This window comes from Leptodactylus fuscus, chromosome 8, assembly GCF_031893055.1.
Source record: "Leptodactylus fuscus isolate aLepFus1 chromosome 8, aLepFus1.hap2, whole genome shotgun sequence".
Taxonomy (NCBI): domain Eukaryota; kingdom Metazoa; phylum Chordata; class Amphibia; order Anura; family Leptodactylidae; genus Leptodactylus; species Leptodactylus fuscus.
The window spans coordinates 54,760,201-54,776,937 of NC_134272.1; the positions used below are offsets into that span (position 1 = coordinate 54,760,201).

The 16,737-nt window shown below is 43.1% G+C and overlaps 1 protein-coding gene across 1 annotated transcript; it reads left to right on the forward strand.

Annotated features, from left to right (window-relative positions):
• Positions 1 to 5,255: 5,255 nt before the first annotated feature.
• Positions 5,256 to 16,677, forward strand: TVP23A (trans-golgi network vesicle protein 23 homolog A). Its single transcript, XM_075285957.1, has 7 exons — positions 5,256 to 5,318; positions 5,778 to 5,857; positions 7,083 to 7,227; positions 10,823 to 10,912; positions 12,311 to 12,439; positions 14,225 to 14,353; positions 16,507 to 16,677. The coding sequence occupies exons 1-7, from the start codon at positions 5,286 to 5,288 to the stop codon at positions 16,513 to 16,515; spliced, it is 615 nt and encodes a 204-aa protein (XP_075142058.1). The 5' UTR covers positions 5,256 to 5,285; the 3' UTR covers positions 16,516 to 16,677.
• Positions 16,678 to 16,737: the final 60 nt, after the last annotated feature.

Genomic DNA, 16,737 nt, shown 5'->3' on the forward strand with positions numbered 1-16,737 from the left:
TAAACCCATCTTGAACTTGCCTACATTTACCTGAGATCACAGAGCGATTTTCATACAAACAGAGAGCATGGACAGTAGGTACTGAAAATGTAGTCATGACTTCCAAAAGTTACTATGATGTGAAATAAATCATTACTAAAGTGTCCAAAACAGAGGCTTCCCCTTTACTTTGCTATCTGCTGATGAATTTCTTACATTATGTGCACATGACAGCTTGCAAATGTAAAATATCACGGGAAATAAAAGACCTTTATTTGTGCTGCATAAAATGTACGTAATTTATCAAGTTCATAGGTCCTTGGAGGATATAAGGATAAGCATTGCCAAGTGCAAAGGGAGAATTCAAACACGGGGTTAGGGTCAGTTTGGAAGAAAAGCACCAAAAATCTGTTTACATGAGCATTTCCTGTCCCTAATAGTGCAGTCTATGTGGAGCAGAGATTCACTGGCTGCAAAGATGGCTTCTCTATATGGTGGTTGTGCGGCAGAGACTTAGTACACAGCTAAGCTCTTGGCATTAACCACACACACTCTCCCTCGATATTGCACAATTCTACGTTAACAACTAACGCTGGGTTCACACCAGCGTGCAGTCTCCATACTTAGGTCTTCTACTGTCAGACCAGGTCCGGCCGTGAGCGCCGGTGAGCGTTTTATGATCTCCGCGGCAAAACTGTTGTTTTTTTTTTTTAAACCAGACACAAAGTCCTGCATGTCTGACTTTGTGTCCAGTTAAAAAAAACGGTTTTGCCACAGAGATCATAAAACGCTCACCGGCGCTCACAACTGGACACTTTTCAATCCCATTCAAATGAATGGGTTTGAAAACTGACTGCAAGTTTCCGTTTCCTGCCCAGTTTCGGTCAGGAAACAGAAACTTGTATAAACAGAGATCGGGCGCAGATGTGAATGAGCCCTTAGGCTAGTTTCACACTTGCACCAAGCTCTCCTTTGTTCGGGTCCACCAGGGGACTTGAGGGAAGGAGAGCCTGTCCTCTAAGGCTGCTTTCACACGGAGTTAACGCTCCGCTTATTCTGACACGTAAACACGTTCAGAGTTCAATAGGTTCGGTCTTACGTGCGCTACCCATTGAAGTCACATTGAAAGCAATAGGGAAAAAAGCCTCCCATTGAGTTTAATGGGTAGCGTGCATAAGACCGAACCCATTGAACTCAATGGAATTCTGTTTTACGCCGCTCACTCTGAACGTGTTTACGTGTCAGAATGAGCGGAGCGTTAACTCTGTGTGAAAGCAGCCTTAAACAGCACAGACTCCATAGACTGTCCTGAAACCAGGGGAGAGAAATATCCTCTATACAGGACTTTTCTCTTTGCCAACTGTCAGCGAAATCTGCGGCGAGTCTCCAACACAGGTGTGAACCTAGCCTAAAGGCTCATGGATATAGCAATATCTGAAATACAGCACCACATTGGGACTACAAGCCCAAACTATAAATGTAGTAGTCTTTAAATGGGTTGTCTAGTTTCAGCAAATATGTTATTTTTTGCATAACAAAAAAATTATACAGTTTTTCAATATACTTCCTATCGGTTCTTCATGAGTTTCTATACAATGGAAGGTACAATCAGGGAGGAATTTGAAGCTGATTTAAAGGAGGAATCCAGCTCAAAATCAGAGCCATTTTCCAGTGCTAACCGGTCCAAAGTACGCTGCAACTTTTAAATCTGTATGTTTCTACTTTTATGTTTTCACTCCCTCCCTTTCAAGATATAATTTTTTATTTTTCAGTTCACAGAGCCAGACTTGTTTTTTATGGGATAAACTGTACTTCCTAATGGTACCATTTAAGAAGCTGTGCAAGATGTCTTTTCATAACACTGCGGCATCTGAGAGGTTAATGTTCAGTTATTGATCAGTGCTGTTTTTGATCACGGACCCTGCTGCTGGGTCCTTGCTGTGTAAAATGGCTATGGCACCCACTCAGCTGCCAAGTGGGAGCTATACCTCTCCACGTAACCACGAATGTACATGTATGTTCTGGTGCATATAGAGGGTAAACTTCTGCATACAGAGGATTTCTCTCATAGATATATACAGTTATCCATAATATCCATAATGTATTCTGTGGAATACATTATGGAGAAACTCTACACTACAATATGGTGACATCTGAGACCTATCCAAGAACCACATGGTGCGATCTACAGTATCTGTAGGTGAGATATGGACAAATCTCATCCATATCCTGCCACAAATATGCAATGCAAAAATATTAATGTTGCATGCAAAGGCCCCACGTTGCGGAAACATAGCTTTAGGGAGCCTTCACACGGAGTAAACGCACGTGTATTTTTGCAAACCACACGTGTAAAAATAAGACTCCCATTAACTTCAATGACATTTTACAGGCGTATTTTTACACATGTAAAAATTATCATTGAAATCAATGCAAAAATACATGCGCGTTTACTCCGTGTGAAGGCTCCCTTACTGTTGCAGATCTTGCTGAGATATTTTGACCACCGCCACGTGTGGATTGAGCAGAAGGTAGAAGTGTAAGAGCTATATATATATATATATATATATATATATATATATATATATATATATATACAGTATATATCCCATTACTGGTTTAGCCATTCTAGGCTTTGGCTCAAAAAAGTGCAGCAAAATCTGCAACAGCCTTCAACTCGCAGGATATCAATTATTGTTGTGGGCTTTACCCGTGGGTTTTACCCTTTGTAATGCAAGGTGAACCACAACAAAAAACATCACCTGATTTTGGGTAGTTTCTGCTTCTGCGGTTTGTAGAGGAACACACGGGAATTTCTGCCTTATGTCCTGTTTGGACATGACCTGAAGGCGTTATCGATGCACTCTGGGTCTGACACTGACTGGTCCCCTAACCGTCTCTGTTCACCTGGCTGCAGCACAAGGAGACACCTCCCCATGTTGAGACGGTAAATAAAGACCGTTGGGGAACAAGGATAGTGTTGGCAATAGTAAGGATATTAGTCAGGGGATTATTAAAGTGAGTATCAGTCTTTGTCATACTATATCATTATAAGTAGTCTGTAGATTAAAAGGGGTTTTCCTACCTATAAATTTTTTTAAGAGTAAAATATGGACATCAAGTCATGAAGCAATGTGTACACTGACATCTAGTGGCTATTTGTACTTTCTACAAACTAAATTACTACATTATGGCACCAGCATACATATTTCATGTAGTGACACATTTTGTCCTTTGCCTTGTATTTTGCACCCACGAAGTTGAATTTCCATCCTTTATACAACTTTGTGGCACACTGGGGGGAATTTATTAAGACTAGTGTTCCCTACACCATTCTAATAAAGTCACTGACTAGTCCTTGTCCCTTCCCACTCTCCATTCTCCCCAGCCCACTTTCGGATTTGTCTTTATTTTCTGTCACTGGCTCATGGTAGTGGAGGCAGAGCATTCAGAGCATCAGCAGGCCCTTACGGCTTTCCACCACTGACTAGGCCTGAAACGACTGGGTCTAATCAGTGGGGCGTCTCGAGCCGTGGCCTACGTGTCTAAATCAGCTGCAGAATCCAAGGCAAGAGTGAGCAGGACGCTTAGTTTTTCAATGTCCTGCTCCAATTTCTGCCTCACATTAAAAACAATGAGGGTAGAATCTACTGCTGATTTTAGGATGAAATCCACTGTAAAATCAGCTGCAAATTCACTGTATATAAAATCAGTGAATTATGTCAGAGGGTATATAGATGAAACATTTGAGGAAAGGGTATGATTGGTTAGAAAATAGTCAGGCTGCCCAACCAAAGCAGAATCAGGTCATATAGTCCCCCATACAGTGGGGAAAAAAGGTATTGTAGCCACAAATTCTGCAAGTTGTCCAACTTAAAGGGATTCTACCACCAAAACGCTGTTTTTTTCTGCTTTAGACGTCGGTATAGCCTTTAGAAAGGCTATTCATCCCTTATAGAGATGAGCGAGTACTGTTCGGATCAGCCGATCCGAACAGCACGCTCGCATAGAAATGAATGGACGTAGCCGGCACGCGGGGGGTTAAGCGGCCGGCCGCCGTCAAACCGGAAGTACCAGGTGCATCCATTCATTTCTGTGGAGCGTGCTGTTCGGATCGGCTGATCCGAACAGTACTCGCTCATCTCTAGTCCCTTACCTTTAGACGTGGTCTCCGCCACACGGTTCCTTAGAAATACCGTTTTTTACCGATATGCTAATGAGTTCTCCGCAGCAATGAGGGCGGGCCTCAGCGCTCAAATGGCGATGTGGGCGTCCCCAATGCTGCCCGAGACCCTCTCTCCAGCAACGCCTTCTTCTTCACCTGCATCCTCCCCTTCTCTGTCGTCTTCCTTCTTCGTCAGCTCTGACGCCTGCGCAGTCTTGCCTTGCGGCCTCGAAAATATGGCCGCTGGCCAGCATGCGCTGTCTCGCTGGCAGAGCCGACTGCACAGGTGTCAGAGCTGACGAAGAAGGAAGACAACAGAAAAGGGAGGATGCAGGTGAAGAAAAAGGTGTCGCTGGAGAGAGGGTCTCGCTGGGGCCCACCCTCATTGCTGCGGAGAACTCATTAGCATACCGGTAAAAACCGGTATTTCTAAGGAACGGTGCAGCGGAGACCACGTCTAAAGGTAAGAGACGAATAGCCTTTCTAAAGGCTATTCCGACGTCTAAAGCAGAAAAAACAGCGGCCTAGAAGTCGGAAACCTGCAGCGGAAGAAGACGATGGAGAGGGTTCTCTCGCAGCATTGGGGACGCCCCCAGTGCTGTTTGAGCGCTAGGGCCCGCCCCCAGTGCTGCGAGAGAACTTATTTGCATACCGGTAAAAACCGGCATTTCTACCAAACGGCGGGCCGGAGACGACTGATCAAGGTAGGAGACGAATAGCCTTTCTAAAGGCTATTCCGACGTTTTAAGCAGAAACAAATATTTTTAATGGTAGTAGAATCCCTTTAAACTCCCAATATGCTTTTCAGTCAGTGCATGCTCGGAGTTGTAGCCTCCTGTAGTAATTAAAGTGTATTGCATTATGACTGTATCTCCACTTTCTGCAAGAAGCAATATGGAGCTACAGTAGGTGGCTTGTAGCAGATCTACACGTCCCAGCATATTGTTTGCGGTAATTGTCGAGTTTTTCTTCCAAATGTTCACATTGCCCACTACAAATATGGCCGCCGCTACTATCAACAGATCTCAGAGAATCCACCAATCATAGAAGACCAGTCATACCTTCTCCAATCAGAGGACAGATATCCCCTAGCAATAGTGCCCGCCCACACCCCCATAGTAACAGAGGAGTAGACGTGTGAATGGCCATCGTCATTGCAGAGAGGATGAAGCAGGTAATGTTGGATATCAGTGCCCTCACCCGAATTCATGAGACAGCACGCCCGGAAAAGGGGAGAGGGATAAAGGGGAGTCATAGTGAGGAACATGGGAACCTAAGGAGGTCGTAATAGTATGAAGTAGAAGGTCACAAGGCCCGTACAGCACGAGATGGGCTCGTGTCGTGATAATCCCTGCAGCCCCCCCCCCCCCCCATTTACCTGCAATGGTTTATTCCGTTCCGCTTCGTTACTAGAGTCTGTTCACACAGGGAAGGTTTTCTTTATTTTTGTATCGTCTCTGCCTATCAGCATTAGCAGAGATGAAACTATTAGTGATGGGCTGGTGGACATTGCAGTATTACATGTGGTGTTTATAGCAGATTTATCAATGATGAGCCAGGACACTGCCAGTGACTGGTTCAGGCCCTTACACTATATTTCTTTATGTAGTGACTGGACATTGTTATTTTTCAGGTTCCTGTAGATGACACTGAAGATGTCTCTCTGGATATAGGAAACGAAGAAGAACTTGCATTAAGGAAAGCGAAAATCAGGTAGGGTAAATACAGCTGTATGACAATGTGCAGGAGTCCAGGACTTAGGGCATGTTCACACATCTTTTGCAGTTTGTCTGCTTTTCCGATTTACTGTAGCTTCCAGAGGTTACGTGAACAGGAAAAATCATGCGCAATCCATCCAAGGATCAAACAACTTGTAACAGCCACGTAACACTAAAACTTACAAAGAAGCAGCAAAGGGCATGTCAACTGCTCCAATGTCTGCCTTTATAGCTGGAATGTCGTGGAATCTTTATAGCCACCCTCCCACTGGCATGTATAGAGAATACCCCTTTAAGACAAAAAACATACTTAAAGGGGTATTCCCTTGCCAACCATGTCTGAGATGGAAATACATGAAGAGAAGACTCATCAAGTACAAGGAGGCTGCACTCCTTGTGTAACGCCTTGTGTCAGCCCCAATTACAGGAAAAATCTACTTCTTTTTGCTATTTTTAAATGACACCACCCCCAAAAGGTCAAAAAGTGAATAAAAAGACTACTAAAAAATTAAAAAGGTAAAAAAAAAAAAAAGAAACTTCAATACTCTGCCCATATCACAGGTTCTAGTCCTGCTTTTGGCAACACAACAGTATAAGTCACCTTCATAAAGATTTCTCTTACGGAGAGAAAACATTTTTTTAGACTCACTTTGTGCTATTTTTTTAGTTTACGTCTTCCCAGATATATGAAAAAGATTAAAAAAAAAAAAAAGAAAAGCGTGCAAAAATAAAAATACCATGAAAATAAGCTCTATGCATCACCAAAAAAAAAACCAACAAAAATTATTTGAATAATCTAAACGAAAAACAATGTTCAAGCCCTCAAAACTCAGCACGCAGCCAAAAACCTAAAAATGTGTATAGTTCTGAACAAGGATAAGCGGCCTGGTTCAGAAGTGGTTAAATCAAATAGAATAAAATACTAAAAATGACAGAAATCTAACACTGTGTATCACTAAAATAGAACAAAAGTATTTGGATAAATAAATGAAAAAAAAACTTTACACAGGAAAAATGAATTGGGGGGGGGGGGCAGGGAATTCTGATGTATTGACTGTTTACGCTGTGTTTTCTTCCACATAGGATCCATATATAAACTTGACCTTATTGTATGTCTGTAAGACTCTTCAGTATGGACAAGGACTGATAGAACTGTGTTGTCAGTGCACTGATGTCTTCCGTATACTGTATACTCTAAGTGTTCTGGGTTGTTTCCATAGGCATCCCCTGGCCACGTTTTTTCATCTATTTTTTCGAATTGGTGCTATTGTTGCTTATTTGTTCTGTGACTGGTTCAGCAAAAGCTTTGTCACGTGTTTTGTCACTATCCTGCTTCTTCTGTCCTTTGACTTTTGGTCTGTCAAGGTAAGCTTCTGTCATTATTTTAACAATTGTGTTTTTCCTTAACATTTCTGTCACTGTACTAACTGGGTCCCTCCATTAATTACGGCTTTATTTGTCCTGTAATAAATGGTTGTGTCTGTAATACTATACACTCACCGGCCACTTTATTAGGTACACCATGCTAGTAACGGGTTGGACCCCCTTTTGCCTTCAGAACTGCCTCAATTCTTTGTGGCATAGATTCAACAAGGTGCTGGAAGCATTCCTCAGAGATTTTGGTCCATATTGACATGATGGCATCACACAGTTGCCGCAGATTTGTCGGCTGCACATCCATGATGCGAATCTCCCGTTCCACCACATCCCAAAGATGCTCTATTGGATTGAGATCTGGTGACTGTGGAGGCCATTGGAGTACAGTGAACTCATTGTCATGTTCAAGAAACCAGTCTGAGATGATTCCAGCTTTATGATATGGCGCATTATCCTGCTGAAAGTAGCCATCAGATGTTGGGTACATTGTGGTAATAAAGGGATGGACATAGTCAGCAACAATACTCAGGTAGGCTTTGGCGTTGCAACGATGCTCAATTGGTACCAAGGGGCCCAAAGAGTGCCAAGAAAATATTCCCCACACCATGACACCACCACCAGCCTGAACCGTTGATACAAGGCAGGATGGATCCATGCTTTCATGTTGTTGACGCCAAATTCTGACCCTACCATCCGAATGTCGCAGCAGAAATCGAGACTCATCAGACCAGGCAACGTTTTTCCAATCTTCAATTGTCCAATTTCGATGAGCTTGTGCAAATTGTAGCCTCAGTTTCCTGTTCTTAGCTGAAAGGAGTGGCACCCGGTGTGGTCTTCTGCTGCTGTAGCCCATCTGCCTCAAAGTTCGACGTACTGTGCGTTCAGAGATGCTCTTCTGGCTACCTTGGTTGTAACGGGTGGCTATTTGAGTCACTGTTGCCTTTCTATCAGCTCGAACCAGTCTGGCCATTCTCCTCTGACCTCTGGCATCAACAACGCATTTCCGCCCACAGAACCGCTGCTCACTGGATGTTTTTTCTTTTTCGGACCATTCTCTGTAAACCCTAGTGATGGTTGTGCGTGAAAATCCCAGTAGATCAGCAGTTTCTGAAATACTCAGACCAGCCCTTCTGGCACCAACAACCATGCCACGTTCAAAGGCACTCAAATCACCTTTCTTCCCCATACTGATGCTCGGTTTGAACTGCAGGAGATTGTCTTGACCATGTCTACATGCCTAAATGCACTGAGTTGCCGCCATGTGATTGGCTGATTAGAAATTAAGTGTTAACGAGCAGTTGGACAGGTGTACCTAATAAAGTGGCCGGTGAGTGTATAAAAGTCACATAAAGAGGACGCACCGCCACCAACTTCAGTTACACCATTTAGTAGGTGCCACTCCTCTGATTCTGGCACAGTGGGAATTCTTTCTCTAGCTCCCACCATTCCCAAGCAAACAACGCTGTTCATTTTGGTGCCTAATATACTTATAAAATAATTAATTTTTTTTTTAAAAGTGCATACTCTCCTGTACCCATTGTTCCAGTGTCCTCCTGCTCCTCCCGATTCTTCTGCTCCGGCGGGTCTCTTCTGGCATTGTGCTGAAGCAGCTGATTGGCATCAGCGGTCACGTGACAAACAGCGAAGGGCCTGAATGTCCCTACCTGTGACATCACCAGTCCTCTTCCTGAGGCGGTCACGTGACTGCTGAGGCCAATCAGCGCCTTCAGCATAACGCCGGAAGAGCAAGAGAATCGGGAGGCGTGGGACAACAATGGAGCAACTGGGACAGGTGAGTATGTTTTTTTTTTTTTTTGCTATTTTTTTTTTCACTGCCCCCAGCAGATTTACACTTTACCAGGTTGTACATTTGTGCCGCCACATCCCCTATAAAAGTGTTGTCTGACTTATTTTAAAAAAAATCTATTAAATCCTGCAAATTGTCTGAATAAATAAATAAGGATATATTCACAGTACCATTATTACAGACTGTTGCTATCATCCATCACAAGATGAGAACAACGGATATTAACAATAGTAGAGCAACAGACTCGGACGGGGCCCCCTGTGTCCGTCTCCATTGACCATAATGTAAAAAGCATGACTGACACTTTCTTCCATCATGTTTGCATACTTTTGCAATGGAGGAAAAAGTAACAAAACCCCCCCCCAATCCCAAAAAACACAATGAAGGAAAGCTTCTGCCATTTGTATCTGTCTTTTAATGCCTTCTGCTGTGACGGATAAGAGCAATGGACATTAAATAACAGTAGGGTGAACCTAACTCACTAACTAGCTTCTCACTGGTCTTCTGTCCCAGCGCTGACAGCCTGGGCCTTGCCTTTTGCAGGCCTTGCTGGTCCGAAAGTGTTGACGTTTGGTGACAATTTCCAGGATTTATTACATTTTTTGATGCCCGTCTTGAATTGAGCGTTTTTGTTGTTCTTTTATCGTCACATTCTGAAAGTCGTACATTTCTTTTATGTTGATATTGCTAAATAAAACCAGATAATTTTTTTTTATCGTGCTCATTGTGCTGGATTACTAAAGTGATAATTTAATAGTTTTTGTGTTTAAAAAAGCTGATTTTTTTTTTTTTTTAAACTTCCAATTGTTTCCCAACCCAGCTTTATTTATGTATTTTACACAGTTTCAGTTCTTCTTTGTAGTGCAGTGTCTGGCTTGGTTTACATCTGCGTTCAGTATTCCGTTCGGGGAATCTCCGAACGGAATACCGAACGCCTTAAAAAGCAGTTAGCAATGAAAGCACATGGACCCCATAGACTATAATGGGATCTGTGAGATGTCCGCACGAATCATGCAGGTAGGAAAGTAGTTCTTGAAGTATCATTATCTTCGCATGACTCGTGTGGACACCGCACAGAGATTGCTCATTATGTCTATGGGGTCTGTGTGCTTTCATCGCTCACCTCTTGTTAATCCATTGTTGCCTGCAGCTGTTAGTGACTTACAGTATTAGCACCTTTTACAATGCTGCTTTTTCCTATCTGTTAGTGGGTCATCTATAGGAAGTCTGCATATCCTAACTGTATTGGTCCACAAAGGGGTTGATTTTAAAGGGTTCAAGTTTCGAGCACACTATAGTGTTTGCTATCTGTCTGTCTTCCATGCTTTGGTTCTGATATTTTTAGAGCAGTTCCTATTCAGATCCATCAGAACTGATCCATTAGCCTGTCGACTACAGTAGACTCTACTCAGCTAGCACATTTAGTCGTGTGCACGAAGCCTAATGTAGATGTTCATAAATCGCCCAAATTCACTAAACCTTTATGCCACTTTTGTGCTGTCTTTACACTGTCACTTTCCAAAAAGGGGATGTATTGTGGTTGAGGCCATCAGCCATCTTCATTTATGCCAGACAACTGGTGTAAACGATGCCTAAAATCTACACCGGCTATGAGCCTGCCAGAAGATGCTTCTTATTCTGAATTTTCCAGCGGCGCACGTGTCCTCAGGGCCAGCGTACAAGAGACCGGCCTCGATGAATCCTCCTCACTACAGTTATACAGTAGTGGTCTTACTTAGATAAGATATTAACCAGTTCTTTGGTTCTTCCCATCAGAATGTTACTGGTCGACTACTGGTTGGATTACGCTGGTGGAACCAGATTGACGAAGATGGAAAAAGTCATTGGATATTTGAAGCAAAAAAGGTATTTGCTGTGTATGTTTGCTATTCACGTACCATACCAGATTAGCGTACATGATGGGGTGTTAAGGTTTTATGTACAGGATTCAGTGGGCTGCTGATGTGGGGCTGAGCTTGCATCTGAATGCACTTGGATGACGCTAGAAGAATAGCTAGCTTGTATAGCAGTGCCAGGGGAGCTGCTATGTAATATAGTTTGTAAGGCTAAACAAATACATCCATCCAGTCGGCCTATTATCATGCAGTATTGATCAAGAGGAAGACAAAACTGCTCACAATCTACATTCCCTATCAGTATGTGTTTTGGACTGTGGGTAGAAATCCACGCAAACTCGGGAGACCATACAAACTCCTTGCAGAGGTTGTCCTTGGTAGGATTCGAACTCAGTACTCCAGCGCTGCAAGGCAACAGTGCTAAGCACTGAGGTCTTTCTTGAACAATTTAATTAAATTCACCATGACAACATTCTCTACCAGAGACGTCTATAATGCTCTTACAGTAAAGAACCCTCCCTATGTCTGTGAAGAAGCCTAAACATATGGGATGTAAGCCTTGGCTGCAGAGATATCTGGCAGAGATCCCTATATTGACTTTTGATATATCTGTACATAGTTAGTAGGTGGTTTTTGTGGGTGGCCATTGGCTGGTCATGTGTTTCTTCCTATTGGTTAGAATTGTGGAGATAACGGAGCGTTCACACTACTGTCTGTGTCCGACAGGTAGCGTCCACTCAAAATCTGGCCCGGGCATTAGGAGCGGACACTAGCTGTGTCCATGACACTTGTCATTTATTTAAATAGCGATTGGGTGCGTTCTTTTGCACTCCGTGCCTGTCCTTCCCTGTCCGCAAGTGAAGATGTCCGACTTCTCAAGCGGACAGAAAAAACCCGACATGCAGGGTTCTTCTGTCCGCTTGAAAAGTCGGACATCTTTACAAGCGGACAGTGAAGGAAGGGCACGGAGTGCAAAAGAACGCACCCGATCGCCATTTAAATAAATGACAAGTGTCACGGACACAGCTAGTGTCCGCTCCTAATGTCCGTGCCAGATTTTGAGCGGACGCTACCTGTCGGACACAGACGGTAGTGTGAACACTCCCTAAGTCTATAATGCCTATGAGCACACAGCGGCTCTATTATTTCCTTCAAGTCTGTATTGTGTGGTTAACCCATAGAAGCTACAAAATACCTACCCCCTGACAAAATGGACTCCAAGCATGCAGTGTGGCAACAATGTTAGTAAGCAGAGTGCCATATAATGATAATGATATCTCAGAGTGACTATTGGTCCTACCTCGGGCAGTGCAGCTGGCGGAGCTTATCTATTATATATCTCATTCTATGATACATCTCATTCTATTATATATCTATCTCATTCTATGATGCATCTTATTCTTTCCAGGTTTCACATTGTAATTCTACATCAACAGAAGTTGAAGCTCGAATCTTCTGGCTGGGGTTGATCATTTGCCCCATGATCTGGACAGTGTTCTTCTTCAGCACATTATTTTCCTTGAAGTTAAAATGGCTGGTAAGTTTTCAATAGGGGAAGGGATTTGACAGGGTGTACAATCTGCCGAGTTCGGGGTTCCACTTAATAGTTCATTAAGAATAACAACTACAAGATTTTTAAAAGGGGATAGAAGGAAATACAAATATGTTACCTAACTGACGCTGGGTTCACACCTGCGTTCATGTCTCCGTTCTATGGTTTCGTTTTCTGCATGCCAGAAGACAGAAACCATAGACCGGGTCCGGCCGTGAGCGGCGGTGAGCGTTTTAGGCTCTCCGCCGCGAAACCGGATTTTTTTTTATCCGGACACAGAGTACTGCATGTCCGACTGTGTTCGGATTATAAAACCCGGTTTCGCGGCGGAGAGCATAAAACGCTCACCGCCGCTCACGGCCAGACATCTTTCTCACCCATTCAAATGAATGGGTGAGAGAGACTCCTGCAGGTTTCCGTATCCTGCCTGTGTTTTAGGCAGGAAACGGAAACCTAAGTACGGAGTGCCGGGCCGCAGATGTGAACGAGCCCTTAGGGACAATATAGCTAGAGGATCGGGAAGGAAGTGCCGCACACATTGTCTAGCACTGGGAACTCCTCCGAAATGCCAAGCAGCCAAATGGCAAAGTCCCTTTCCCTTTTGCAGACAATGATGTATAGGTCAACTCCTTCCTGTAGGTGGCTCCTCTGAGTCCAGTTCTCTTCTTCATCTACAGTTCAGACAGACGTGCAGGAGTCCAGTTGGAGTAACAGTGTCAGGAGTTTATTGAACTGATAAAGTTGGTCTACACAATAGATGCTTATTAGAAGAGCTGTTTATAGCCCAGTTGTCTTTTTATTATGGTGGCCATTATCCGAGGTCAGGAGGCTGCACCATGTTGGGCTTCTAACACTGGTAGTATAGGGCATGGGCTAACCGCAGGACTGTGGTGATGGAAGGCCAAGCCACCAACTTCAACTCTACTTCTTACACAGCCTGACTCGGACACCTTTATAAATAGAGCCATGGTCGGTCAGATTGTTCTAGTGGAAAATAAAAATCAGTTCATAGTCATATGATGGACACACAGGTGCACAGCTTGTTACAGTCTCGGTACATTAACCCCTTAGCGATCCAGGGTGTAATAGTACATCCCGGATCGCATGGGGATATATGGACAAAGCTCTGGAGCTGAGCTCTCTCTATACATGGTGGATGCCGGCTGTATAATACAGCCAGGACCCGCTGCGAACAGCAGCAATCTGTGCCCGCACCAGTAGCAGCTGTTTACCCATTAGAGCAGGGGTAGGGAACGTACGGCACCCCAGCTGTTGCAAAACTACAACTCCCAACATGCATACTTGCTCTGCTGTTCTTGGAACTCCCATGGGAGTGAATGGAGCATGTTGGGAGTTGTAGTTTCACAGCAGCTGGACAGCCGAAGGTTACCTACCCCTGCTTTAGACGCTGTGGTCAAATGTAACCGCAGCGTCTAAATTGCGCAGGCACCACAGTCGCCGCTATTTTTTAACAATCTCCGCCCTCCTGAACATCACTGGAGGGCGGCGATTGGTTGCTATGACAGCCAGGAGCCTATTGAAGGCACTAGATCTATTACACGCAGCCAGAGGAAACCACTAATAGAAGTGATGGCATTTTGCTATTCATTGCAATACAGTAGTATCTGTCTGACCATGTTGACTACAATACGTTCTGTGAGATTTAATGTCATTTTCCCAAATTGAAATGGTGCAGCAACTGCAGGGAAGGCTCCTACTAAATGTGAACACAGCCTGAAAGAAAAAAAAAATTTCCTTTCATCCATACAGGCCTTGGTGATCGCCGGCATCTCCCTCCAGTCAGCAAATCTTTATGGATACATCCACTGTAAAACCGGAGGCCAACAAAACGTAGGAAGGACAGCCTCGCGATTTCTGTCGCAGCAGCTCTTTCAAAGGGTGAGTTATATTGTTGGCTGAGAAGACCAGTTCTGCTAAAACCCGCATTGAGTAGCTGTTTTGTTTTTGTTGTGCCAGGAGTGTGGAGGTTTGTTGGCCTTTTTGTTATGTTTTTATTAAGCTATCTAGCTTCCTTTTTTAGTATAAAACAGGCTGTAAAATTCTCCCTAGCAACCCTCCAACTGCGTTGTTAATAAGGAAAGTCTGTACATAGTTGTATTGTAGATATGCAGAGCTGAATTATTTGCCAAAGGGGGATGGTCACTTCAAATGGCTGTAACTCTGGTTTTATACCACTTAGAAAGATGGTTCTGGTATTACAAGAAAGCCAAGAGTCTCAGCTTTTATATGTTGCATGTTACGTTCAAATTCCCGACTATGTTTTTAATTAGTGATGTCTCAGGTTCTGTTACAACTAGTACTGGCAACATGTAAAACCTGACAATCGTGGCTTTCTTGTAATACCAGAACCATTTTTCTAGGTGGTATAACCAGAGTCAGTTATTTGAAGTTACTGCCCCCCTTTAGTAAATAAAATGAGTTATCCTTTAAATAGCACCTTTTACATCCTTTGCCATCCGCGATTTATATACTGCTGTAAAGCGGACAAGATCAGCTTTAATGGTAAGGGCCTGGGTGCCGGAGATATTGGTGCTGTTAGTTTCGGCACAGATATGCCTTCAACCTCAGAAGCGCAGATCTCAATATTCAGTCATGACAATACAATGCTATGGGGGGGGAGAGAGTTATCGCTGGTGAAGCTAACTGCACCTATATCTCCTACACCCAGGCGCACATCGGGAAAGCTGACAATACGCTGAGTTCAGCACACTGTCAGCTGTCTAGTGGCATATACTACTGTGGCTGCCAGAGGACGGCAAAGATCCTCTTTAAACTAAACCAATGACTAGGCAAACATGCGACAGAAGACCCCAGATTCTGACTTCAGCAGGACTTTTTTTTTTTTTTTTTTTGGAAGACCTTTCCATTTTGATCACTGGGAAGTCACAAAATGCCCAAAGACCTTGCTAAAACATCTTAAAACCTGAACTTCTGCAATTGGTTAAACTTCTCACAGACCACAAAACCAATGAAAAGACATTGAAAAAATCTCATTGGTTTGTGTTGTCTTGTGTGATAAGATTTCTCTGCAGTTCACTCAATTGCAGAAGTTCAGGTTAACTCCGTATATTTTGGAAAAATCTGATCCACACAGTTTGAACTGACAAAATGTATATTTACAGCAGCCTTATGGTTTAATTTATTCTGCTTTAACGTCCAGGACCAGACACATTTGCGGTTTCTTTTGTATGTGCCGTTTAGAGGGCTGTAACATTTTTCTCATACGTCTCATTCAACTAATTTCCACGTCTTTTTTTCGGTGACACATAGGGCTTTATTTTTATGTTTTTATTTTTTAATGTTTTAATTTTTTTGATATCTGGGAAAATATAAGCAAAATAGGAGGGAAATTGTGTCTGGTTATTATTATTGTTTATTTATATAGTACCATTAATTCCATGGTGGTTTTCACTTTTCTTTTTATTTTTTTTTATTTAATAACAAAGTGCTACTGAAAAACTTTATAAAATAGTTTTTCCTCTCCATTACGGTAATTTTAATTTTGTATGTTGTTGTCGGGGGTGGTGCTATAAGCTTTAATAACAACGTTTTATTGGCGTATTATTTAACTTTTTTTTTTATTTTAAAATTTTCATTTTTTCCAGATGGTGTCCCCATAAGGTCATAAGAGACCTTTGGGGACATCTCATCACTTTTTTCTTTGTTAGAGAGGCAGATTTCCCTTGCAACTGGGGCTGGTATATTTAGCCCCAGTTGTAGGAGGAATACAGCCTCCTGCACGCTGTATACACAGTATACAGAGCTGATTTGGGTCCTGTAGGACCCAGCAGCTCTTGCAAGACACTGATCCCGGCGGATCACGTGACTGCCAGGTCAGAGGGCGGCCGCATGATGAGAGCCACGCGTGACGATTTCTGACCGACATTGAGATGTAAACTCCAGAACAAATGTGAACATAGCCTAAACAGCCTGCAGTCCACTCGGCACCACCTCTCTGCAATATCACCATGTATCGTATCATGTACACAGAAATACTTTAGTGTGACCTTTTCCCTTTTGTTTCCCTCCAGACTCTGTGACGTGAAGAAAGAAGCTGGCTTTCCAAATAGTATCTTGCTTTACCATCGAGAGGACATGAAATGACTGGAACCCGTATAAATTCTCGTGCCTTAAATAATGGTTCACTCATAATTTATGATCCTGTTTATTTGCACATTTATTAAAGTTTTTTTTTCTTTAAACCAATCGTATTACTTGTGTAGTGTAAACCATTGCAATGGAAAGTACTTGTGTAGTATATT

Bases quoted from the DNA above. Each gene is read 5' to 3' on its own strand.
- TVP23A (XM_075285957.1), top strand. From the start codon at position 5,286: ATGGCCATCGTCATTGCAGAGAGGATGAAGCAG. The intron at 5,858-7,082 runs GTAGGGTAAATA...TTGTTTCCATAG, and splicing joins TTAAGGAAAGCGAAAATCAG to GCATCCCCTGGCCACGTTTT. The intron at 12,440-14,224 runs GTAAGTTTTCAA...TCATCCATACAG, and splicing joins CCTTGAAGTTAAAATGGCTG to GCCTTGGTGATCGCCGGCAT.